Source organism: Dermochelys coriacea, chromosome 27 (genome assembly GCF_009764565.3).
Source record: "Dermochelys coriacea isolate rDerCor1 chromosome 27, rDerCor1.pri.v4, whole genome shotgun sequence".
In the NCBI taxonomy this organism is placed as follows: Eukaryota; Metazoa; Chordata; order Testudines; family Dermochelyidae; genus Dermochelys; species Dermochelys coriacea.
Window position 1 is genome coordinate 15,446,113 of NC_050094.1, and position 24,674 is coordinate 15,470,786.

Consider the following 24,674-nt stretch of genomic DNA (forward strand, 5'->3'; position numbering starts at 1 on the left):
TGTTTTATTTTATTTTGCTTAGTATTTCACTTTGTTCTGTCTGTTACTACTTGGAACCACTTAAATCCTACTTTCTGTATTTAATAAAATCACTTTTTACTTATTAATTAACCCAGAGTATGTATTAATACCTGAGGGGAAGGGGGACAAACAGCTTTGCATATCTCTCTGTCAGTGTTATAGAGGGCGAACAATTTATGAGTTTACCCTGAATAAACTTTATACAGGATAAAATGGATTTATTTGGGGTTTGGACCCCATTGGGAGTTGGGCATCTGAGTGTTAAAGGCAGGAACACGTCTATAAACTGCTTTCAATTGAGCCTACAGCTGTTAGGAGATGTGGTTCAGACTTGGGTCTGGGTTTGCAGTAGGCTAGCGGGTCTGGCTCAAACCAGGCAGGGTGCTGGAGTCCTAAGCTGACAGGGCAGGAAAGCAGGAGCAGAAGTAGTCTTGGCACATTAGGTGGCAGCTCCCAGGGGGTTTCTGTGATCCAGCCCTTCACAGTGGGCTTTGTGAACCGGAGCCATGGAACCTTTCTTATTTATTTTCTTGTCTCTCCTCTTGTTGGTGTTAAATAGCAAATTAATACATCAAATATATTTTAGAAACTGCAAAGCAGCAGCCAGGTCTCCCCCTGGTGCCGGGTGCCGAGATAGAGGCCACCCATTATTACTGTTTATTTGTAGAGCAATAACACCTAGGCACCCCACTCATGGACCAGGACTCTATTGTGCTAGGCGCTGATCACGGGCAGAATGAGAAGCTGGTGCCGGCCGTAAAGAGCTCACAAGCTAATTAACAAATAACCTGTTATTGTAACATAGCCAGGCCAATCACTCTCCCAGAGTCAGAGCCAGGGATGGCGCACATCGGCGTGGCTCTGTTCAGGCAGTGTTACTATGTCAGTTTACACCAGTCAGGATCTGGCTGTTTATTTTTAATCAGTCTAACGACCATTAGCTTCTGATTTTGTTTCTCAAAGTACAGCAGCGTAGCCAGCACCGAGCATCCCCAGGGCAGGTCTCCCATGGACGCTATCTCTGTCCCTAGCCCAACCCACAGCCTGCGCCCCAGCCCCTGCCACTTGCCAAGAAAACGCTTCTTGTCAGCAATAATCCATCCTGGCAGCCGGCTGCTGCTTCCAGGAAACTCCATAGACTCAGGGGCTGAGTGCCAGGCCAGTGCCGTGTGTGTGGGACTCCAGATGTGAACCCCGCCCCCTGTACACTGTGGCTGCTGGGGGGGTGCGCTGGGTGCCAGAGCAGGGGCTGGCTGTATCCTGGACACACCCCAGGTGGGGGCAGGTTCCCCCCCTCAGCTCTCAGCCCCATTCCTGCAGAGGCACCTGCGGTGAGGCAGCTGCAGGGCTGGCCCAGCCTCTGGCTGGCACACTCAGCCCCCTGTTCCCCATGCAATCACAAACCACCCCATGGGATCGGAGGGGCGGGTTGCCCTGGAGATGTCAGTGGGTTAGAATTTAAAATCCTGAGGTAAAATTCCCAGGAGCCAGTGCCCGGCACCCCAGGCCCATGGACCAGGCAGAGGCTCCCGCCCTCTGGTGCCCGGTGAGGTTGGAGATCCTGGCAGCTGTGAGAACAGGGGTGGCCCAGAGGTCAGGGCACCAGCCTAGGGCTTGGGAGATCAGGGTTCATTCCCTGCCCTGCCACAGACTCCCTGTGTGAGCTTGGGCCAGTCACTCAGCTGCTCTGTACCTCGGATCGTTCCCATCTGTGCAGTGGGGACAACATCCCAGCCTTCCTTGTGGGGCTGTGAGCACAAACACAGTCACGACTGGCGTGTGCCCAGATACCTGATGGATGGGGGCCAGCTCAGTACCATGGGTAGAGTGATCAGGAGCCAAAGGGCCCTGGCCTTGTCTTTGCTGGGCAGTCAGGGGTTTGCCAACCCTCAGGTGAAGACAGGCATTACATGAGGGCAACTGGCCCTGTGGCAATCATCCCAGCCTACCCCAGGCCTGTGTAACCTGCAGCGAGGGTGAAGCAGCAGCAGCACTGCCTGGCAACCCCCAAGTTAGATCCTGAGCCAGTTCAGAGAAGAGCCCTGAGAATGATGAAAGGATCAGAAAACTGGCCTTAGGGTGAGAAATTCCAGGAGCTCAGTCTCGTTAGCCTGACAACGAGAAGGTTGGAGGTGACTTGATCAGAGTCTGCAGGTACCTACATGAGGCATGAATATTTGATAACGGGCCCTTTAATCTGGCAGACAAAGGTCTAACTCGATCCCGTGGCTGAAAGTTGAAGCTAGTCAAATTCAGACTGGAAAGAAGGTGTGTGGTTTTGCACGCAAGAGTAACTAACTACTGGAACAATTTACCGAGGGTCGTGGTGCATTCTCCAACACTGGCCATTTTTAAATCAAGATGGGATTTTTTTTGCAAGATCTGCTCTAGTTCAAAAGGAATTATTTGGGGGAAATTCTGTGGCCCGGGTTACACAGGAGGCCAGACGAGATGATCACTGTGGTCCCTTCTGACCTTGGAATCTAGGAATCCACCAGCCACTGGTAGTTAGTGAAATCTTAACAAATACAGGTTCCTCCCTGGCTTGGGTATTGCCCAGCAGAAGGGCAGAGAGAGCCCCTAGGGCCTGAGCTCAACTGCCCTTTGTGGGCTGCCTGCGTCATTTAACAGTTAATGCTGAAGGCCAGGAGAGGGATTTAGCTCCCAGAACTTGTCCCCAGATCAGATCAGCTGCAAAGCAAACTCACTAGAGAAGCCCAGTGTGGAAAATGGAGCCATCCGTGGGACATTAAGCTGCTCAGTGCCACGGTCCCCTCCCATTTGCTCAGATCTCAGCCTCGCAGCCTGTGCGGAGCTGGGAGGGAATGGCCCAGCTGGAACTCGTTGCTTTGGGCTGAAGGATTTAGAAGTACTGGCTATTTTCAAGGACTTAGCCATAATGCTGGTTCACATTCAACATCCTTAGGGCTACTCTGTCATTCTGGGTATAGCTAATGGGTTGGTGTGGGGGTGAGGGTGGAAGTTTTGGGGTCAGAATAACAGACACGGCACCGGGGTGCCTTAGGCCAGGTGCAAAACACAGACCCAGTAATGACAAGTGTATTAAGCAATTCCAAAGTGCAGTGGGGCTGCACAGGTGTCTCAGCGATGGGCAGGCTTTGGACCTTGGGGTGTGAATGCCCTTCTTTTGTACATTTGCTCCAGTGCGAATGTCCTACTTGGAACAAGGGAAAGGGCAAAGAAAAGTTAAATATTCTTTTAAGGATGGGTGGGTTTAGTAATAGTAGGGCAAGGGGGCTCAAGAGATGAGCTGAAGAGCGCTTTCCATTGGACAGATCGTCCTGGGCTCTCCCCAGTCACGTGGCATCCCATTGTAAGACAGCCATGGAGTCCTCCCACTGTACTGCATTGCAGGAAACCCTCCGTCCACCCACCGGACAGTGGGAGAGGTTCTCTCCTCCCCTCCTTGCAGGTGAAAGAGTTCCAGAGTTCAGCTCCCCGTAGGCAGCTGCTCTATGATACATAAAGAAGAACTCAGTGCAGAGCCTAGCTGTCAATCAGCTGGGGGCTCACTTGGCAGATGCCCCTGGCATCCTGGACATAGAATCATAGAATATTAGGGTTGGAAGGGACCTCAGGAGGTATCTAGTCCAACCCCCTGCTCAAAGCAGGACCAATCCCCAACTAAATCATCCCAGCCAGGGCTTTGCCAAGCCTGACCTTAAAAACTTCTAAGGAAGGAGATTCCATCACCTCCCTAGGTAACGCATTCCAGTGCTTCACCACTCTCCTTGTGAAAAAGCTTTTCCTAATATCCAACCTAAATCTCCCCCACTGCAACTTGAGACCATTACTCCTCCTTCTGTCATCTGCTACCACTGAGAACAGTCTAGATCCGTCCTCTTTGGAACCCCCTTTCAGGTAGTTGAAAGCAGCTATCAAATCCCCCCTCATTCTTCTCTTCCACAGACTAAACAATCCCAGTTCCCTCAGCCTCTCCTCATAAGTCATGTATTCCAGTCCCCTAATCATTTTTGTTGCCCTCCATTGGACGTTTTCCAATTTTTTCACATCCTTCTTGTACTGAGGGGCCCAAAACTGGACACAGTACTCCAGATGAGGCCTCACCAATGTCGAATAGAGGGGAACGATCACGTCCCTCGATCTGCTGGCAATGCCCCTACTTATACAGCTCAAAATGCCATTGGCCTTCTTGGCAACAAGGGCACACTGTTGACTCATATCCAGCTTCTCGTCCACTGTAACCCCTAGGTCTTTTTCTGCAGAACTGCTGCCGAGCCATTCGGTCCCTAGTCTGTAGCGGTGCGTGGGATTCTTCCATCCTAAGTGCAGGACTCTGCACTTGTCCTTGTTGAACCTCATCAGATTTCTTTTGGCCCAATCCTCACTGGCATCTCCTGAATGAGCCCAGTGTTGAAAGCAAGGACCAAAATATGGGAGATGTGTATACAGCTTGTACTGCGCCCACTTACTTTGAAGTTTCATTGTTATTTGTGAAGCGTCAGGGTTAGGGTTAAAGTCACAACAAGATTGGCTCAGACACACGTTTTCCTTTAGCAAACTTGGCTCACATGTGGCTCCACTGTTTGTGATGGCTGCAGGTTTCCTGGATCTTTAGGGCCTGGAAAGCCACCTTGGTCTCAGTGAGTGCTCAGTGCTGACATAGATAAACGACAGCATGGAACAATCAACATCATTCATATGCGGGTGTCTGCCCTGCTCGGTAGCTGCTCTCGCAGACATGCGTGATTACTTTGTGCTGTGCTTTGAGCTGACTTCCTGGAGCACAGGAAGGGAGATAGAGCATATGGAAACACATGGTCCTGTGGGGTGTATGGCAGGAAGCTAGATGGGAAGCCCTATGGGGCTGATATGGGGATGGCCCAAGAATAATTCCGTAGCTGTTGTTTGAAGAGTTCACCCCTTTGTACCATTTAAGAACCTCACACTATCTACCTCCTTGGTCACTCTTTCTAGTGCCTCCACTCTGCAGCGATCTTTCCTGCCCCCCCATACACTCCACTGCGCACACCCAGCCTCCCACACATGCCAACTCCACACACGCTGTTGAGCAATAAAACGTTCTTTGTCTCTTTTCTTGATTCCAGCCTCATAAAAATGTCCTGTAGCTCCTTTAGGAAGGGTTCAGGCAGCACAAGGGTGTGTGGGTTGTGTGCACACACAGGGCTCAGCGGTGTAGCCAGAGGAGAATGGGTTCAGTGAAACAGTCAAGGCAGTTTTGGAGACTTGGGTTAAAATCCTGTTTTAGGTCCCAGAAAAGAGAGTGAGGTTAATGAGTCTCACCCTAAGCCCTGGTGGACACATGTCCACATCACAAAACCACCCTCTAGTCTGATACGGTTTACAGTCTCTGCTCAGGAGAGGCTTAAGGCCATAATAGTAGGAGAGGGGGTCCATGTCAGGTTTGTGGTGCACTGGCAGAGCAGAATTGGGCAGCCAAGGACTGGCCTAACAAGGGGCTACAGGGCTGGACACACTGACAGTGGACACACAGAGCTATGGGTGGGTGAAATATGGAACACAGACACACTCCCTTTTCTTATCCTCCAAGTGACCTCCGGTCCTTCAGTTCTTTCTTTAAAATTCACCTCTTCCTGGAATGCCTCCTGCCTTCTGCCCACCAGCAATCCTGGCAACCTCCCTTTCAGAAATGATTGTTCTGGGGCTTGCCTTTGTTTGCCTTGTCTATCTTCGATTGTAAACTCTCCAGCACAGGGAATGGCTCCGACATTTATAGGATGCTGTGGACATTTGTCACATAAGTCCACTTTAAAATAATAACACCGTCGCTAATCCTAATGAAGCCTGTGCAGTCTGAGCTCACTGTACCCGGCTCCACCCAAAGATAACAGCTCCTCATTGTCCCGAACAATTAAATTCCGATCTCATTTTACAAAGTACAAAACTGTGATGTAGGAATATTCTGAATCCTACAACATGCCAGAGGGCATGGGATCTGCCCCTTTCCATCCACCCCATGCCGCTGCCAAGGTTGCCGTAGTCATTTTGAGTAACTGGCTGGGTTTCTGTGAAGGGTCTAACAACTGATGATAAATACTAACTTGTCCCTGCTGCTTCTCGGCAAGGCAGCTGACTCGTATTCTAAAATAAAAGGTATAAATTGTAACCTCCTGGGGCAGGGACTGTCTCTGTGGTCTGTGTTCGTACAGAGCCTAGCAATGGAGCCAGGTGCACGAATAGGGCTTCTGGGTGCTCTTATTAACACTAATAATAATAATTAATAAAGCCTATAATCATTTTTCTGAGAAAACGAAGAGCATAGCCATCGTCTTTCAGAGCGACCCATTCAGCACAGACTCAGGGGACTTTGCAACCCATAGGAGAGATGGGTCCACATCACAGCACACAGCCTGATTTAGTACTGTATTAAACACACAGTTAAGATCCCTTTCCTGACCCTTCAGTCCCCTTCCTGGAAGCCTTTCAGCAGCTGGAAAAACAGCAAAAGCTGCAAAAAAGAAAGTCTAGTTTTTCCCATCAGTGCTAGTGGGTTAATGATTGATTTGAGCAGATCACTGAATTGCTGAGACAGAAGCCTGGAGCAGGTACTGTGTCAAACTCCTGTGAAGTAATGTTTGCTGAGAAGCTTTGGTGCTAACATTTCTTAATTGGGGGGACGGTCTTTGAAAAGCAAATGTAATCTGCATCCCAAGCAGTATATAACCAGCCAGCCCAAAAAGTGAGGCGTCACATTCCGTCCCAAAGCCCCAGCCCTCTCCCCACTGCCTGAGCTACAGCCATAGAGACAGGAATGGATTTTATACACAGCTCTGGAGTCCAAATGACTCGCTACCTGCAGGAGCACTACCAGGGCTCTCAGGGCTGGTTCCTCTTCATCTCCTTTGCTGCCGACCTCAGAAACACCTTCTTCATCCTCTTCCCCATCTGGTTCCACCTCTGCGAGGCAGTGGGTGTCAAGCTGATTTGGGTGGCCGTGATCGGGGACTGGCTCAACCTGGTCTTTAAGTGGTGAGTGTGTGGGCCTCACTGCCAAGGCAAGGCCCAGGGTTATGTGTCTATAAGAGAGACAGGGAGGGGCACACTCATGTTAATACACAAGTGCACTCACACACACACTCACCCTCATGCACATGTCCACATGAGATACGTTACTATCGTACACTAAACAGATCCTATGTTACAAATGAAATGCATTAAAGGGGCTGTCTGTGTATTTTTAAAATGAAGCCATGTAAAAATGCATTTTTCTGAGCACTTGAGTTAAACTGATGTAATTTAATACCAGAAAGAGAAGCTGCCTAGATGGGCCAGCAGGGTGCTGTTGCCCGATTTCCTCTCCATACCACGTCTGATTTATTGCAGCTCTGGGCATATCAATATTACTGTAATTTACGAAATGAGTGATAGAGGCGGTCAGCGAGACATGGTGCGGGAGGTAATAGCTTTTATTGGTTCAGCTTCTGTTGGTGAGAGAGGCAAGCTCACACGCTACACAGACTCTTCCTCAGTCAGGGGCAGGTTTGCTGGGGGTCCGGCTGCAGGGTGCGGTGATTCTGCAATGTTTGTCTTGTGGTGTCAGTTAAACCCAGCTCTTGAAAGACACCACGACCATTTCAGAGTAGCAGCCATGTTAGTCTGTATTCGCAAAAAGAAAAGGAGTACTTGTGGCACCTTAGAGACTTAACAAATTTATTAGAGCATAAGCTTTCGTGAGCTACAGCTCATTGTAAAGAGGCTGAGGACTGAGGCCATGTCTACACTACAGCCATAGCATAGGCCCATAGCTATGCCTGCATGACCCCATAGCGAAGACATAGATCACACTGACAGAAGAGGTGTTTCTGTAGCAGTGGTAGCTAGGGCAATGGGCGCATTCCTTCTTTGACCTAGCTGGGTCTACACAGGAACTTAAGTTGGTGTCACTGTGTTGCCCAGGGGTGTGGATTTTTCACCCTCCTGAGCGACGTAGCTATGTCAACCTAAATGTTACGGGTAGAGCAGGCATCAGTAGGCCCTGGAGACTGTACTCACCTCTCAGCCCCTAAAGCAGGTCAGGGCTGAGGTGCAGTAACAGGGCAGTGTGGGGCAGGCTTGCACTATCGGCAAATAGCAGACTGTCTGCGATCAGAGCTGTCAATCCAGCACCTTTTACCAGCAGGAAATTCACTTTAAACCTGTTAAAAACACCCTGTTCCCTTCCTGTCATGGCAAATGCCAGGCTGTGAAGGCTTGGGTGAGCAGTACACACCATCATTCAGCCGCCCAACAGTGCATTTAGCGGTCATCTCAGGCAGGTTAAACCAGATACTGCCCATCCCGCCAGCTCTCCTCCAACATAGCCAAGATGTGATATATTTGTCCCAAAAAAATGCCATAATCGTGCTTAAACAACCCCCTGCCTGGCCTTGACCCAGAGGCAGAGACTGCTGAATAAAATAAACAAGCTGTTCAGGGAGGACAAAATGCTGGTTAGAGATCTCAGGACTTCTAGAGCATTTCTTATCAACCAAAGTGAGATAATGGTCAAAAGGCAAATGGCGGTTCCAGGAAGAGAGCAAGAGCCATGTGCAGAGTTCACTTCCCCTGAGAACAGATTAACTTGAAAAAAATCTGCTTGGAATTACACCCTTTTCTGGCTAATGAGCCCAGACGTGACTTTGGCACCACTTGGAGTCCTCTCTGAATGAACCGGTTGTGCTGGCCAAGAGGAGGGGGGTGGATGATGCCTGATTTGACCATGCCACCCATTGCATTTCACTGCAGGATTCTCTTTGGGCAGAGACCATACTGGTGGGTCTATGAGACCAGCTACTACGGCAACGCCTCCACCCCTGTAATCCAGCAGTTCCCTGTCACCTGCGAGACCGGCCCAGGTGAGCAATCCCCCTTGTGTAAAACAAACACACCCTCCACAGTGCATATGCAGCACACAGGAGAAGCCTGACAAATGCACAGCATGGACACCAGTCACTGCACCCACAAGCAACCATTAGCCTTTGGCTGTTAATTAATGTAACCCCCCAAAGGGCGCTAGGTGCTCTGCACCCATGAGAGGAGGCAGGTTTCTGCCCCAAAGAACGTATAATCAGAGGCCCATATGAGGATACCTGCATGTGCTGAGTAGCACTTTACCCCAAGACTCATCCTGCTGAATGACCACTGATTTCTACTGGGATTAAGGTGCTTGGAAATCAGACCCTGAATTCATGCCCATTTGCCCTGAGCTGGTTCCTGCACCACACAGGCTCCCTGCAGTGCTGGGAGACAGGGCAGCTTGTGCGCCTCACTGTCCTAGGTGTCCGCATCTCAGTTCTAAGGGTGAGACCTTCCCGAGGGCAGACCATGCTCCCCAGGGAGGTGGTGGGAGAGGCACAGTAAGAACGCTGCACTGGCCCCCGGGTGGGAAATGGGCTGGGCGGCCCTACCTGTGCTGTTCCAGAAAACCTCCTGGCAGAGGAGTCTGGGTAGTCTGGACTCTAGCAACCTCAGCAGCCTCCTTTGCTTAAAACTCGTCTCCCAGCTGTAGCCTTGCAGCTTGGGGGCAGTCTCTGGACTGCAGCCTCTCCCTGCATTGAGCCAGGTCTTTCCTGCATAGCATCCCTAGAGACCAGACTGGATTCCAATCCCCAGCTTGTGATTTTGGGGGTCAGAGTGACACGCAGACCAAAATCAAGCTGTTTTTTTTTGTAAGAAGAGCCCCCTTCTGGGTGCCCTCCCACCACATGGTCTGGTTCCTACCTAACCTTTCACCAGGGGTGGGCTGGAACAGGGCTGCTTGCTCCAGGTGGCTGTCTATCTGCCTACCTGTTGATCCGATTTATAACACAGTCAAGTGCTCTGGCTCTCTGGCCTGACCAGGAATGGACAAAAGAATTAAAGGAGCAGCAGCCAACACCCAAGGTATTGGGGGGCTGAGACTGTGAAAGGGAACGATGTCTAAATAGTTAAAGTCCTCAGGAAAGGCCCCATAAAACATCAGCCCAGGAAACCTGTAGCAGGTGGCCTGGGCTAGACAGGCTGTGAGACGATTCCCTTCCGTTCATTCAAACTCTCCGGCAGATGGAAGCCAAAGTGGAAGGGGTTTTCTCTTCACTGAGTTTACTGCAGGCTTCTCCCAACTCTCCTCCACAGGCAGCCCCTCTGGCCATGCCATGGGCTCAGCTGGAGTGTACTACGTGATGGTGACAGCTCTGCTTAGCACCCTGCGTCAGCACCGGAGATCTCCCTTCCAGCAGCAGTAAGGATCCAGCTCCGCCCTCGTGATGGGTGCAGGGGCAATTCCAGGCAGTGGCATTAGCTCTGGGCAGAATGAGCTCCAGCTAATCCCAGCCGTGTGTGGCTCCTCTTGGCTTGGCCATACTCTAATGCTAGACCAGCACGGCTCCCCAGGTTGGGCTCTTGCCCGTCAGCCCCTGGCTGTGTCAATGTGCACATTGCATGTGCAGTCTGGAGCTGCATGGGGGAGCCCCGCTAATGGGTTCGGTCCCCAGCATGGGATTGAGTCTCCCCCTGCAGCAATGCACTGGGACGGCCTGGTTCAGATCTGGCAGCTGCAGGACTGGGGCCTGGGGTCTCCATCCCAGATGCAGCTGCTGTGTCTGTCCAACTGAAATGTCCCACAAATCGTACTTTTTGAGTAAATGGTTCATCACGTTCCCCCCTCCAATCCCACAGCCCACTGACTGCTGTGTTCTCACTCCCTGTTGCAGGTGCCTGCGGGGGGTGCTGTGGATGTCATTCTGGGGGGTTCAGTTGTCTGTCTGTCTGTCCAGGATCTTCCTAGCAGCTCACTTCCCGCACCAAGTCATCACGGGCGTCGTTTCAGGTGAGGTGGTGCTGCCTGGGCGGTTCCCTGGATTGCTCCCCACACCGTGGGGAAAGGGTGGGTAGGCTGGATGCGGCATGGCTCTGGGAAGTTTCCATGTTATTCCCCTGTAAGAGACCAAGCGCTTCTGTTGTCAGCGGTGGGAAACCAGGATGCTGCCCAGCAGGCTTGCAGTCCGGCTCAGCAGGTGTGGGGTTAAAGCCAGAGCGACTGGCTGTGGTTCTTTGCCACGGAAGGGGCACAGCACTCTCTGGCATCGCTGGGCAGCCTATCCCAGCCTGCGCACACTCACGGCCGGGCTCGACGGGAGAGGGGCAGGGAGCGATGGAGACAGGAGCTGGGTGGGGAGAGTCTGATTGGAACTGGGCAAGCGCAACAGAGGACAAGGGGGCTGATGCAGCAGGAAGGGAGCAGGGGACCCTCTGAACCCCCCCTTCTCCCTTGCCCAGTGCTGGGGCTGGGGGGAGAGGGTCTTGGCTCCTAATTATCCAGCATCCGATAAACAGCTGAAAATGTGCCCGGCCCCAGGCCTGTGCCAGGCTTTTTGCTGGAATTTGGCTGAGCAGCTAATGACCCCAAAGCCTAACAGAGATGGGGCAGCCGGGATTCCTTGGTCCATCTCCCTCTGCTTCGTGCCATTGTTATTATCGATGTGCACTGCGGGGACACCCCCGGCTGCCCTGCACAAACCAGAGAGCCAGTGCCTGCCCCACACAGCTCACAGCCTCTGGGCCAAACTGGGAGCCCTGTGGTGACCCTGGGCCTCCGCTCGGGTTGAGGGCTCGGAGTCCGGCCCTGCAGAAACAGGCCGAAGGGAAGGAGAAGGGCAGGATGGTTATGGCTCAGGGCATTGTCATGGTAACAGGAGCCCCATTCCTTATGGCCTGGCTGCTGCTCCCCCCTCAATGCCAGACCTGTTGTCTGACTTCACCCCTGTCCGCCCCGAGGCTCCGCAGCCAGGCCGGGAAGAAGGCCCCGTTCTGGTGGAAATGAGAACCATGGCGTTGCTGAGTCCGCAGAATTGTTCCTCCAGCAATTGTCTCCCAGGAGGCCTTGGAAGGCCTTTAACCGTCTCTTCTCCCCACACTTTGCAAACAGGCCGGAGCCTTGCTCTCAGCGGGTAACAGCAGCCCGGGCAGAGAAAGCGGGAATCGTGTCTGTTGTGTGAAGGAGGGGGTTGGGCTTGGTACCTTGACTCCTTCCTGCATCGCTGACACGGGCAGGTGCCAGAGTGGTGGCTTCATGTCTGGCTCCCTTCTCAGGCATGGCAGTGGCTGAAGCTTTCCGGCACATCCACGCCATCTACGACGCCAGTTTCCGGAGGTACCTGGGCATCACCCTCTTCCTGTTCAGCTTCGCCCTGGGGTTCTACCTGCTGCTGAAGGCTCTCAGTGTTGACCTGCTGTGGTCTGTGGAGAAAGCCAAGAGGTGGTGTGAACGGCCAGAGTGGGTCCACATTGACACCACCCCCTTCGCCAGCCTCCTTAGGAACCTGGGCATCTTGTTTGGGCTGGGGCTGGCCCTCAACTCCCAGATGTACCTGGAGAGCTGCAAAGGGAAAATGGGCCAGCAGCTGCCCTTCCGCCTGAGCTGCATCGCGGCCTCGCTCCTCCTCCTGCACCTCTTCGACTCCTTCAAGCCTCCCGCCAAGGTGGAGCTACTGTTTTATGTCCTGTCCTTCTGCAAGAGCGCGGCCGTGCCCGTGGCTGCCGCCGGCCTCATCCCTTACTGCGTCGCCCAGCTCATCGGGAGGCAGAAGGAAAAGCTTTTATAAGAGAGAGCAGAGCTGTGTGGGACTGCCTGCCTCTAGTTCCTAGCCCTGACATCCAGGCCTGGGACTGCTCAGTGGTGCTGTATCACAGACCCAGTGCAAACTGAGTGTGGCATGGGCTGGCTCTTCCATGCCAGTTGTACAAACTACACGGTCTTGAAAGATGTAGAGAATTGTCTGAGAGATGGAGGGCTGATGAGGCCAGAGTCCTTTGAACCTGCACTCAGTCTGGCTCGGAGGGGGTTTTTGGAGGTGAGAGTTTGCTTTATGCTGGGCATTTGAGAAAAGAAGCATGGTTTGGTTTTTACCCTTGGCAGTAGGAGGTGGTCCTGACCCCGGCATGGTCCTTGCACCCCCATGCACACAGCAATGCCCACGTCCCTCTGCCATATGCTAAGCAGAAAGAAAAGAGAATTGTAGGAAATCTACAACCTGGGGCTCTCGCTAAGGTGCTGAGACACGTGACACAGACCTGTGCAAAGCCTTAACTCGGTGTGCAGTGAGTGAAGGGCGATTGGCTTTTGCAGTCATCATAGTGTCCCAGTTTTGTGTCTTTGTTCTCAAGGCTTTTACACCAGCATAAACCCGGAGTAACACCATAATGAATCTGACCCTTACAACCGCTGCAAATAATGTGTGTGTCACCTTTCTGAAACTAGTGCCCCCTCTACGTATCCCAGCATGCACTGGGCTTGTGCTGTCACCCTGGAGTGAGATATTTACATTTGGATTTTGTAGGAAATACAAGCTGTAGTGTTTGCTTCCAAAGAGCTCTCAGCTGGTGTTGGCAGCTGTTTCATGCAGCCCTTGCTACCAGGTTTCATGAGTGTCTCCCTGCCCTCACCAGCAGGCACATGAGATCCCAGACCTGCTGGGAAATAACCAATCCTGAAGGTCATATCTCAAAACTCCTGCCCAGTTGGGCACAGGTCTGCCCTGATCACTTGTAGGCATGAAAGTTCCTGCTAGAGCCAATTTATGGTTTCTTTTCAAGCTGTTACCGGCTTGAGGTTTCTTTGCTTGAGTTACTCAGACCTAAGTGTTTGAAAAGAGACAATAAATGGTAAGATCTGCGGGACACAACTGGAACAGTGAGATGTGAACAGGATGGGAGGGAATATGTTTATTTTCTCTGTTATCTCTTGTTACTTCTCCAGCAAAGTGTCACAAGAGGAGTTGATGGTATACACAGCCCTGACCTCGACTCTGATCCCATAGTGAACTAACTGCCCCTCACCGCCACTTATTGAGCTGTTTTCCTGTTTGCTGGTAACTGCTGCAGGGACTGGTATGGGAATCCTGAGTGTGCCATGGGCCTTTGCTGTCTTGCTTGTTTACACTGGCTCCTTCTTTCCCCATGGATGGGTTGGGGTTTCTCTTCCCGGGTAGTTAGTTTCTGTATTTCCCCCACTGTTTTGGCGATTAAATATATCTCACGAATCACATTGTTTGGTAGACCTTTTTCCTCGGCTTTTTAACTTCAAACATGTACTCTTTTGCCTCATGCCTTTACACTGATCCTTCCACAAGTCACCTACTGAAGCCTAATGTTTCTGCAGCTGGGATCACAAGCATCTGGCCTGCCTCAGCCTAGTAGAAAAAGTGCAGCTGGAGAAAATATTTCTGTGTTCTTGGTGCATGTTGTGTTCCCTCATCTCAGTGGAGCACACATCTCTACAACCGGGAACATTCTGGGTGCTCAACAAAGATCATCAGCTGCCTCCCGACTAGGGAAAAGCAAAGAATGGAGAGAGGGATGGAGTTACACTTGGCTCATTCACTTCTTTCTCAGTGGACACTGGGCTGCACATGTTCTGTGCACACATGTCCTTTACTGGGAATCCTAGCGTTACATGACACACTTCACAGAGCAACCCTGGATATAAACTTTCAGCCAGCTGGTGATCTCAGTTACACTCTGGACAAATCCAGAGCAAACACCTACCTTCAGTGGAGTCATACCAGATTTACATTGGTAGAAGTGGGATCAGAAGTTGGCCCTGTATGCATCTTCTGCCTCAGGTAGACACCTTCTGTGGGAGGCACATTTTCTGTACAAACTGGGACTGTAAGAAACCAGGGTTTGGTCTCACCTTTGCAGCAACAATAAACTGGACTTGAACTCAGCCACCTCCCTCAGCCCAGAGGTGTTAGTGCTACCAGCTGATGCATCTTGACCTGGAGAAGGTCCAAGAGGTAAAGCAGGGCATAGCTGCATTTCTAACTCTGGGAAATCTGCATTTGACCTGTCAAACAAATGAATAAATACAAGTAAAACAACCTACTTTACCCAAAGCCCAACCTACAGCTTTCAGGGATCAGTGTAACTCCATTGCAGTTGATGGAGGTAGGCCCAGTTATTCCAGTTGAGGGTTTAACCCTTACCGTGCACTTAGTCTGAACAATCAGGAACAGATTTCAGAGAAATGGGACATTTTCACGCCCTCCCGGTATCTGTTTTCAAGCCCACCATTCTCCTGGAGAGGCAGGTTAACATCCAACCAAACCTGTCTTTGTTTTTAAAACAGTGACGCCAAATTAGCTCTTTGCAGCTTTTGTGCAATTCTCTGCCTTACTCCCCAACTTTCAACCCTTTCCCCTAGTGACAACCACATGCCCGGAAGTAACCAGAGGAAAACTCTGAAATGAGGGATATTGATTCCTGGGGATGATGGTACAGGCAATTTGCTCCAGATTTTTGGCTCTGTCAATAGTTTTTGGCAGGGGTGGCTCAGGATCAAAGGTTGCATATGTCATAAAAGAGTGGAGGCTGGCAGGGTATAAGAAGCAGCTGAGTTCACTAAGCTGTCAGTGCAAACAACGGGATCCAAAGAGACATAACCAGGAGCCATAATGGACCTGCTGCACAGTGCTGGGGTGCGGGTGGTACAGTATCTGCAGGAGAACTACCAGGGCTACCAGGACTGGTTCCTCTTCATCTTCTTCGCTGCTGACCTTAAAACCACCTTCTTCATCTTCTTCCCCATCTGGTTCCACCTCTGCGAGGCAGTGGGCGTCAAGCTGATCTGGGTGGCTGTGATCGGGGACTGATTCAACTTGGTCTTTAAGTGGTGAGTGCAGATTCTGAAAAGAGGCTGTGGAGTGCTGCAGTTTGGGATTGTTTCCACCCCCTCCCAGAGTCTGATGTAGCCTCTCTGAGGGGAAGGCTGGGTTTGGGATTGAGGAACAGGGTTGGAAGTCAAGACACTTGGGCTCTGTTTCTGAGTCTGCCACTGTCTAGCTCTGTGACCTTGAGCAAGTCACTTTACCTCTCCATCCTCGGCTTCCCCCTCAGTAAACTGGCACACAGGTTTCGTGAAGCTCAATTAATGTGTGGAGAGCACTGTGAGTTCATGTGGTAAGGGGCTGCGCTGATGCAAATCACTGGTGCAATTATATTTGGCTATCAGCTAGGAAGGACAATTTCCAAAACCCACAGCCTTGTGCTTTGCTCCAGCAGCTCCTGGGCCAAAGGCACGCTGAGCTCTGCAGCAGGCCCCCTCTCTGCACATGGGGGGAACGCAATGGGGCCTCTACAGGGAACACATGGAGGCTCTTTGTCTACTCACAGCACATAGGACCAAGATGCTTCCCCAGTGTCTGTCCGCAGCCTGGCTTCGTCTGCAACCATCTGTTCTGTTGCTGTGGCCCAGGAGTGGCACCGAAAAGCAGAGGCTGGTGCTGAATTAATAAGTGACCTGAAAAGACAAGAAGAGTAAATCATGATAGCTATGGTGAGCCAGAACTTTGCACCTACAGAGTCCTCCCGACAGGCTCCGTGTAGGGCAGCCAGTGCTCCGCCGCCCCCGGGAATCTGCGCTGGAGGGTACGTGACATACCCTAGGCCACGCACTGGCATGGCCATTTTCTCCTTTCACTGCAGGATCCTCTTTGGGCAGAGACCCTACTGGTGGGTCCGGGAGACCAGTTACTATGGCAACACCTCCATCCCTGTGATCCAGCAGTTCCCCCTCACCTGTGAGACCGGCCCAGGTGAGGTTCCCACTATTGCAGCCCTCAGATTCACTGCAACTGCCTCCCTGGCTTCTCTCCCTTCTAACTGGCCAGGACTGGGTCTTCTCCGCAGGAAGCCCCTCAGGCCACGCCATGGGTTCTGCTGGAGTCTACTACGTCATGGTGACTGCCCTGCTGCCCGGCCTCCTGGGCACCCAACACAGGTCCTGTGCAGCCAGGTGAGCAGGGCCTGGTGGCCCGAGGGCCTTCCCGTGGCTTGGGCCCGGCTCTGTGTTAGTCAGAACGGGACAGGCTTTTACTGCCCATGATTTGATACCTATAACAGGGTGACTGTCCCCCTAAATGTAATAGGGGTCGGTCAAACCCTGCTCCACGGTGTGTCCCTTTGGGTTCCTGGGACTTTGGGAGCAGAGGAAGGCCAAGGGAAGGGCATAAGCAGGTGTTGGGACGTGGGAGAGAGGGAGATGGTCTGTCCTGGATGAACAGTTAGTGCTTGGGGAAAACCCAGGCTACTGTTTCTTTAAGGGCCCAGGACCAGAGCCTGGTAGTGCAGGTGGGCTGGATCCCTTCTCCCAGCCAGCTGGGAGGAGCCCTGGGAAGGAGGGTGCTGCCTCCTCCCTCATCCCAGGGGACACACCAGCAAGGTAAGGAGCCTGCCTGCTGCCCTCTCCCAGCCCAGGGGTGAAAGGACGGAGCGCAGGGGGAGAAGCAGCTTGAAGGCTGTAACTAGCCTGAATCGGCACAGTTCTGAACCGGAGGCTGTGGGAGGCCTGAGGGTGCAGGAGGGCTGGACTTGCAGGCCTAAAGAAGAGCTGAGCGCTTGCGAAGAGGGGTAAGGAATCAGGTTCCACAACGGGGCTCCTGCGCTCAGTGCTGGGGTCTGGGAGTCAGTACAGAGAACCCAGAGGGAGCCGAGCTGGCAGGGCCATCCCAGGCCACAAGGGGGGTGCTCTGCAATGGCCCCCACCCACAAACCATTTGGGTGAATGAGCTGAGTCAGCCGGTTCCACCTGCTGCTGCAGCCCTGGGGAGGGGATTGTTTCACCCTGCGGAGGAGGGTCCCACGGGTGACAAGGCACAATGGAGGATGACTAATGGCATTGTGGGTAAATGCCCCCCCCGTCAGCATGAATTCCTGCTACCCCCACCCCCAGATATTCTTCCCGCATTACGTCTGTGACCAGGAGATTTGTGAGAAGTGGGATGCGTGAAGCCCCTAAGAGCTGGAGCAAAAGGAAATATCCTGGGGCTTTTCGCACCTGGAACAGCAGCGCCCATTGCAGCATCACGGCTAGTTACCGCACAGCAACTGGCATCAGCATCAGTGAGATCTCGTGGCTCACGGCTGAGACGAGCCCAGCACAGGGGAGGTGACTCTCAGCTGGCAGCAGGTCTGCATGGGTCCAATCAGCCCCGGGGGAAGCCCCTTTTGCCTGAGCTGCTGCAGCTTAGGAGGCACCAGGCAGGGGAAAGGTCTTGGCTAGCTCGCTCGGTTGCCCTAACATCTGGGCCCAGGGGGCCTGGAACAATTTGTACAGTGGGGGGCTGAGAGCCATTGAACCAAACTGTTTACCCTGGACATAATGGAAACCACTTTAAGCCAAGGGGTACTGCTACACCCCCAGCACGCCCAGTTCCAGCACCTGTGTCTGGGCCTCATGGCAGACACATTTAGGCCATAAACTCAGTCTCATTTTCTAGCTAGCAAGATGGGCACTCGTGCTGGCATGGTTGCTCCTGCACACGCAGGCTCTCTTCATTCACAGGCCACTTGTGGCTTTATTCAAGTGCTTTTGCACTGTGCGGCCATGACCTTCCTGGCTGGCTGTCTCTTCGCAGGTGCCTCCGTGGCCTCCTGTGGCTAGTGTTCTGGGCCGTGCAGGTCTGCGTCTGCTTGTCCCGAGTCTTCCTAGCAACTCACTTCCCCCATCAGGTGATCGCAGGTGTCATCTCAGGTGAGTGTCAAGGCTGCCTCCCCCTCATATCACCCGCCAGCTCTCCAGGGCCCAGTGACCAGAAAGATGATATTGAGCCCTAGATAGCTTGTCCTCTCCTGCTTGGAGGAGACGTACATCCTCAGCTCTGGGATCACCATGTACTCAAAATATGATGGCAAAGCGCAGGGACTGGTGAACATCTTTCCCCAGGTACCCATGTCTGCAGTGTGGAGAAGCAAACACACAGTATATTGGGCTCGGCCTCCTCTTGCACGGCTAATGCCATCATTCAGTGCTGACATGATGTCACCACTTTGCATGGTGCTTCAGAGAGCAAGTGAGCGAGTGCACGCCAGGGTCACATGCTAACCAACAGGCACCTCAGCCCATTGCACAGAAGGGAGGGTCCCAGTTCTCTGCACACCCCTGTTGTTAGTAGTGACTTTGGGTGACCTGGGGCTGTCACTGCATGTGCCTAGCACCTGGTACCAGGAGCTGGTTCCTGCTCCTTCCCCAAGGCCTCTCTACACTGAGCCCACCCGGTACATTTTGCAGCTAAGCCTGTTTGCTGCTCAGTGAGGGTACGTCCACACAACAGTGAGACACCTGTGGCTGGCCCGGGCCAGCTGACTCCGGCTCATGGGGCTCGGGCTAAGGGGCTGTTTAATTGCAGTGTAGACATTTGGGCTCTGGCTGCAGTCTGAGCTCTGGAACCCTTGCACCACACAGGATTCTAGAGCACGGGCTCCAGCCCCAGCCCAAACATCTATACACCACTAACTGCAGTGTAGACATACCTATAGAGACTTTTCTGCCCCTAGGGATGGTAGTAGCAGAAGCATTTGACCGCATCCCCTCCATCTACAATGCCAGTCTCCGGAGGTACCTGGGCACCACCCTCTTCCTGTTCAGCTTCGTCCTGGGGTTCTACCAGCTGCTGAAGGCTCTCAGTGTTGACCAGCTGTGGACCCTGGAGAAAGCCAAGAGGTGGTGTGACCGGCCAGAGTGGATCCACATTGCAACCACCCCCTTCGCCGGCCTCCTCAGGAACCTGGGCATCCTGTTTGGGCTGGGGCTGGCCCTCAACTCTCAGATGTACCTGGAGAGCTGCAAAGGGAAAATGGGCCAACAGCTGCCCTTCCGCCTGAGCTGCATTGCGGCCTCGCTCCTCATTCTGCACCTCTTCGACTCCTTCAACCTCCCCACGGACAGAGAGCTACTGTTCTACGTCCTGTCCTTCTGCAAGAATGCCGCTGCCCACCTATGTGCGGTGGCACTCATCCCCTACTGCATTCATAGAATCATAGAATCATAGAATATCAGGGTTGGAAGGGACCCCAGAAGGTCATCTAGTCCAACCCCCTGCTCAAAGCAGGACCAAGTCCCAGTTAAATCATCCTAGCCAGGGCTTTGTCAAGCCTGACCTTAAAAACCTCTAAGGAAGGAGATTCTACCACCTCCCTAGGTAACGCATTCCAGTGTTTCACCACCCTCTTAGTGAAAAAGTTTTTCCTAATATCCAATCTAAACCTCCCCCATTGCAACTTGAGACCATTACTCCTCGTTCTGTCATCTGCTACCATTGAGAACAGTCTAGAGCCATCCTCTTTGAAACCCCCTTTCAGGTAGTTGAAAGCAGCTATCAAATCCCCCCTCATTCTTCTCTTCTGCAGACTAAACAATCCCAGCTCCCTCAGCCTCTCCTCATAAGTCATGTGCTCTAGACCCCTAATCATTTTTGTTGCCCTTCGCTGTACTCTTTCCAATTTATCCACATCCTTCTTGTAGTGTGGGGCCCAAAACTGGACACAGTACTCCAGATGAGGCCTCACCAGTGTCGAATAGAGGGGAACGATCACGTCCCTCGATCTGCTCGCTATGCCCCTACTTATACATCCCAAAATGCCATTGGCCTTCTTGGCAACAAGGGCACACTGCTGACTCATATCCAGCTTCTCGTCCACTGTCACCCCTAGGTCCTTTTCCGCAGAACTGCTGCCGAGCCATTCGGTCCCTAGTCTGTAGCGGTGCATTGGATTCTTCCATCCTAAGTGCAGGACCCTGCACTTATCCTTATTGAACCTCATTAGATTTCTTTTGGCCCAATCTTCCAATTTGTCTAGGTCCTTCTGTATCCTATCCCTCCCCTCCAGCGTATCTACCACTCCTCCCAGTTTAGTATCATCCGCAAATTTGCTGAGAGTGCAATCCACACCATCCTCCAGATCATTTATGAAGATATTGAACAAAACGGGCCCCAGGACCGACCCCTGGGGCACTCCACTTGACACCGGCTGCCAACTAGACATGGAGCCATTGATCACTACCCGTTGAGCCCGACAATCTAGCCAGCTTTCTACCCACCTTATAGTGCATTCATCCAGCCCATACTTCCTTAACTTGCTGACAAGAATGCTGTGGGAGACCGTGTCAAAAGCTTTGCTAAAGTCAAGAAACAATACATCCACTGCTTTCCCTTCATCCACAGAACCAGTAATCTCATCATAAAAGGCGATTAGATTAGTCAGGCATGACCTTCCCTTGGTGAATCCATGCTGACTGTTCCTGATCACTTTCCTCTCCTCTAAGTGCTTCAGGATTGATTCTTTGAGGACCTGCTCCATGATTTTTCCAGGGACTGAGGTGAGGCTGACCGGCCTGTAGTTCCCAGGATCCTCCTTCTTCCCTTTTTTAAAGATGGGCACTATATTAGCCTTTTTCCAGTCATCCGGGACTTCCCCCGTTCGCCACGAGTTTTCAAAGATAATGGCCAAGGGCTCTGCAATCACAGCCGCCAATTCCCTCAGCACTCTCGGATGCAATTCGTCCGGCCCCATGGACTTGTGCACGTCCAGCTTTTCTAAATAGTCCCTAACCACCTCTATCTCTACAGAGGGCTGGCCATCTCTTCCCCATTTTGTGATGCCCAGCACAGCAGTCTGGGAGCTGACCTTGTTAGTGAAAACAGAGGCAAAAAAAAGCATTGCCCAGGTGCTCAGGAGGGGCCACAAGAAGATCCTGTAGCTGACCTGCAAGCTTGCATCGTAGCTGCCAAGCCAGGCTGCTCTTCAGGGCAGGGGAATGTGCTCTGCAGGGCTCCCCCTTCCCTTCCCACGGTAGTAACAGCACCACGGACCTCACAGCTCCTGGTTACGTGATCAGCTCACACGCACAGCTCAATGCCATGGAGTGGAAGGGGAAGTTCACTGTCTCCTGTGTGGGAAAGGAAGCGAGTGACTATCACACACCTCAGTGCTGGCACAGGGCCTCCGGGCCCTTTGCTTTCACCTCTGGCAAGCCACGGAGAAATATAATTGGGTCCTCATTTGGTCACAGCCTCTGGTCCAGCCCAGGCTGGCGCAAATGGTAACTTCTGCTCTAGAGAGCGTGAATGGATAATGGAGCGGTCAGGAATGCTGCCCCAGCCAAGGGCATAGACACAGCCGAGGGGGAGGCGTCCCACTTGGAATTCGGCTCTAGGGCAGGTTGTCAGCTTCTTATGGGACAACATACCAATGCTCTCCAGAGGGGGGAGCAGTCGGCATTGTACCATTCTTATGGCTCAGTCCCCTCTAGCGACACATGTCGACAACAATGCTGTGTCAATCAACTCAACCCCAGCAGAGTGGGGATGGCGTGTCCATGGGCTTCCAGCGTGGGAAAGCTGGGCTGAGGTACCCCATGTAGCTTGTGCAAGGAGTGTCGTAGGCATGGGTGTGTCTGTGTGTGTTACCAGGGCTGTTACAGCTGCGTGGCCAAGGGACAGGAGCTAGCTGTGAAATGCCTTTGGGAATAAATTTAGTAAATTACACTCAGCCTTTCCCACCCTCAGGCCATCTTACTGATGGGGGAACCTCTGCTCATTGCCCCATTGGGCCCTCCAGACATGCAGGAATCCGGAGCCCTCCAAGACAGAGTCATATGAACGGCTAGACCGATTGTCCATCTAGCCCCATGTCCTGTCTCTGACAGGGGCTGGTGTCAGTTGCTGCAGGGGAATGAACAGACCAGGGTAGTTATTCAGTCCCTGTCTGGTTGAGGGGGGGGAGCATTCTAGAACAGTGGTTCTCAACCAGGGGTACACATACCCCTGGGGGTACGCACAGGTCTTCTGGGAGAACATCAACTCATCTAGAGATTTGCCTAGTTTTACAACAGGCGACAGAACAAGCACTAGCAAAGTCAGTACAAACTCAAATTTCATACAATGACTTAATTATAGTGCTCTGTATACTATACACTGAAATGTAAGTACACTATTTATACTCCAAGGGATTTATTTTATAAGTATATGGTAAAAATGAGAGTCAGCCATTGTACAGTACTAATGGGCTGGGACAATTTTGTATTTTGATGTCTGATTTTGTAAGCAAGTCATTTTTAAGCAAGGTGAAAGTTTGGGGCCCACAAGACAAATCAGACTCCTGGAAGGGGTACAGGAGTCTGGAAAGATTGAGAACCACTGCTCTAGAAGGCAGGAACTGAGGGGCAGCAGCAAGGCCCCTACTCTGCACTAGGGAGTTCTGTCAAGGTGAATGCTGAGGACAGAAGCAGCTCAGTGCTGGGCTGCTGACACTGGTGTAGCAGCACCAAGACGGAGCCCTGCTATAGGGGGGCTGTCGCAGTGTGTGCCCCGGCCCGCCCCGGCCCAGCCCAGTTTCCCCCGTTCCAGGCATCCTCCTAGTGACTGACACCAAGCGTGAACAAGGCCAAAGTTCAGCTTCTCTGCTTGCAGAGCTCGTTTCTATTTCAGGCCTAGAGCAATGGGTGATTTGTCTCCAGCTTCCTACCATGCACCTAATGCAGCGCACCTGGCATCCTACCGATCGCTCTGTGCAGGGACAGGGCCTTGACCTGAGAGAGCGAGAAACCGCTCCATTCTGGCCACACTCCCTGGCACAGGGGAAGATCTCTGCTCCCGTGGCTCCGGTCAGGAGTCAGTGCCGATGCCTGGAATTAGCTGTGTTCAGTGGCAGGAGAAGTTCCAGCAGCAAGATGTGTATGGGGTGAGGGGGTTGACTTAGGGCATTTGGGTTTGAAAGCTGAATGTCCATTCCAGGAGCTGCTCACTTGCATGCAGTATGGCCAGATAGCCTGGGTATTTGACAATGCTGACAGATCCCATAGATCTTGGTTCCCATTAGCTTTATGGTCACACAAGGCTTCAGGCTTCCATCACCACCCTCCCTTCCTCCGGTCCCATCACCACAGACCAAGCATAGGACAAAAATCCACACTGGGGAGGACGGGGACACAAATCCACGCAGGAAATCAGAACTGGCGTGAGATTTGGCCTCATGCGTGAACAGCCTCAGAGTAACTCCTAACCTGTTATCAATAACTTTCACCAATCAGACCACGGGTGTGTGAAGTGTGCACGCAACAGCGAGAACATGAGGGAGCACCGCTCATTTCCTGCCCACAAGCAAAGGATGCTGGAGAGCTGTGAGGCCGCAGCACTCCCCTGGGGGCAGTTTGGTATCTCTCAGATGTGATATTCCAGGCGGCAATTTTCCTAAGTGCATTAGGAACCCAGATCCCACCAAGTCTCACTGCTGGGCCCAGTCCTAATAATTCTTGCTACCTTGGCTGTGCAATGCAGTGAGAGAGTAATCCTGGTCTTCAGAACCATAACAAACCCACCTGGCTGGTTTGCTAGCAGCGCTGACGCTGCACAATGGGCTGAGATTTGGTCTCTGCTGTGAAGTTACCTGCATTGCTGTGACCAGGAATTAGAAATGTAGGCTGCTGTTGGAGAGACAAAGTCACTGCAGGCACGTAAATAGATGAAACTTACGGCCAGCAGGAGGGACACAGACTCCTTGTGTGCAGAGATGTCCCCAAGACATAGCTGCCAGCCAATTGCTTAAATTAACACTCCAAATGCTGGTATTCTCCAATCTGCCTGCCAGCTGAACAGATCCTTAGACTACGTGTACCTGAAGTGAGCAAAGGGTTACATGTAATCTGTGAATGCATGTGATCACTGAGCAGCTAGTGACCATCCTGGCAGAAGCATGAGCGGCTGCAATCCCTGTTTGTCAGTATGGTGCAAGATGTTGCTTCATCATTTCAAGGTAATGCCAGGCTGTCAGGGACTTTCTACAGCCACGTTTTGACAAACACTTGCATCAAGCTTGTAACTGGGTCAGCGCTAGGT

General features: G+C 52.3%; 1 protein-coding gene and 1 pseudogene across 3 annotated transcripts; both read left to right on the forward strand.

Annotated features, from left to right (window-relative positions):
• The first annotated feature begins 6,790 nt into the window (after window positions 1-6,790).
• LOC119849051 (glucose-6-phosphatase catalytic subunit 1-like) lies at window positions 6,791-14,007 on the forward strand. Of its 3 annotated transcripts, none has more exons than XM_038385658.2 (5): window positions 6,791-7,014; window positions 8,770-8,879; window positions 10,138-10,243; window positions 10,716-10,831; window positions 12,094-14,007. In XM_038385658.2, the coding sequence occupies exons 1-5, from the start codon at window positions 6,797-6,799 to the stop codon at window positions 12,603-12,605; spliced, it is 1,062 nt and encodes a 353-aa protein (XP_038241586.1). In that variant the 5' UTR covers window positions 6,791-6,796; the 3' UTR covers window positions 12,606-14,007. The 3 variants fall into 3 exon arrangements, with proteins under 3 accessions (XP_038241586.1, XP_038241588.1, XP_038241585.1); XM_038385660.2 differs by having other exon boundaries at window positions 10,138-10,240; XM_038385657.2 differs by having other exon boundaries at window positions 6,797-7,014; window positions 10,713-10,831.
• Window positions 14,008-15,418: 1,411 nt separating this feature from the next.
• On the forward strand, window positions 15,419-22,423 carry LOC119849049 (annotated as a pseudogene).
• The last annotated feature ends 2,251 nt before the right edge of the window (window positions 22,424-24,674 follow it).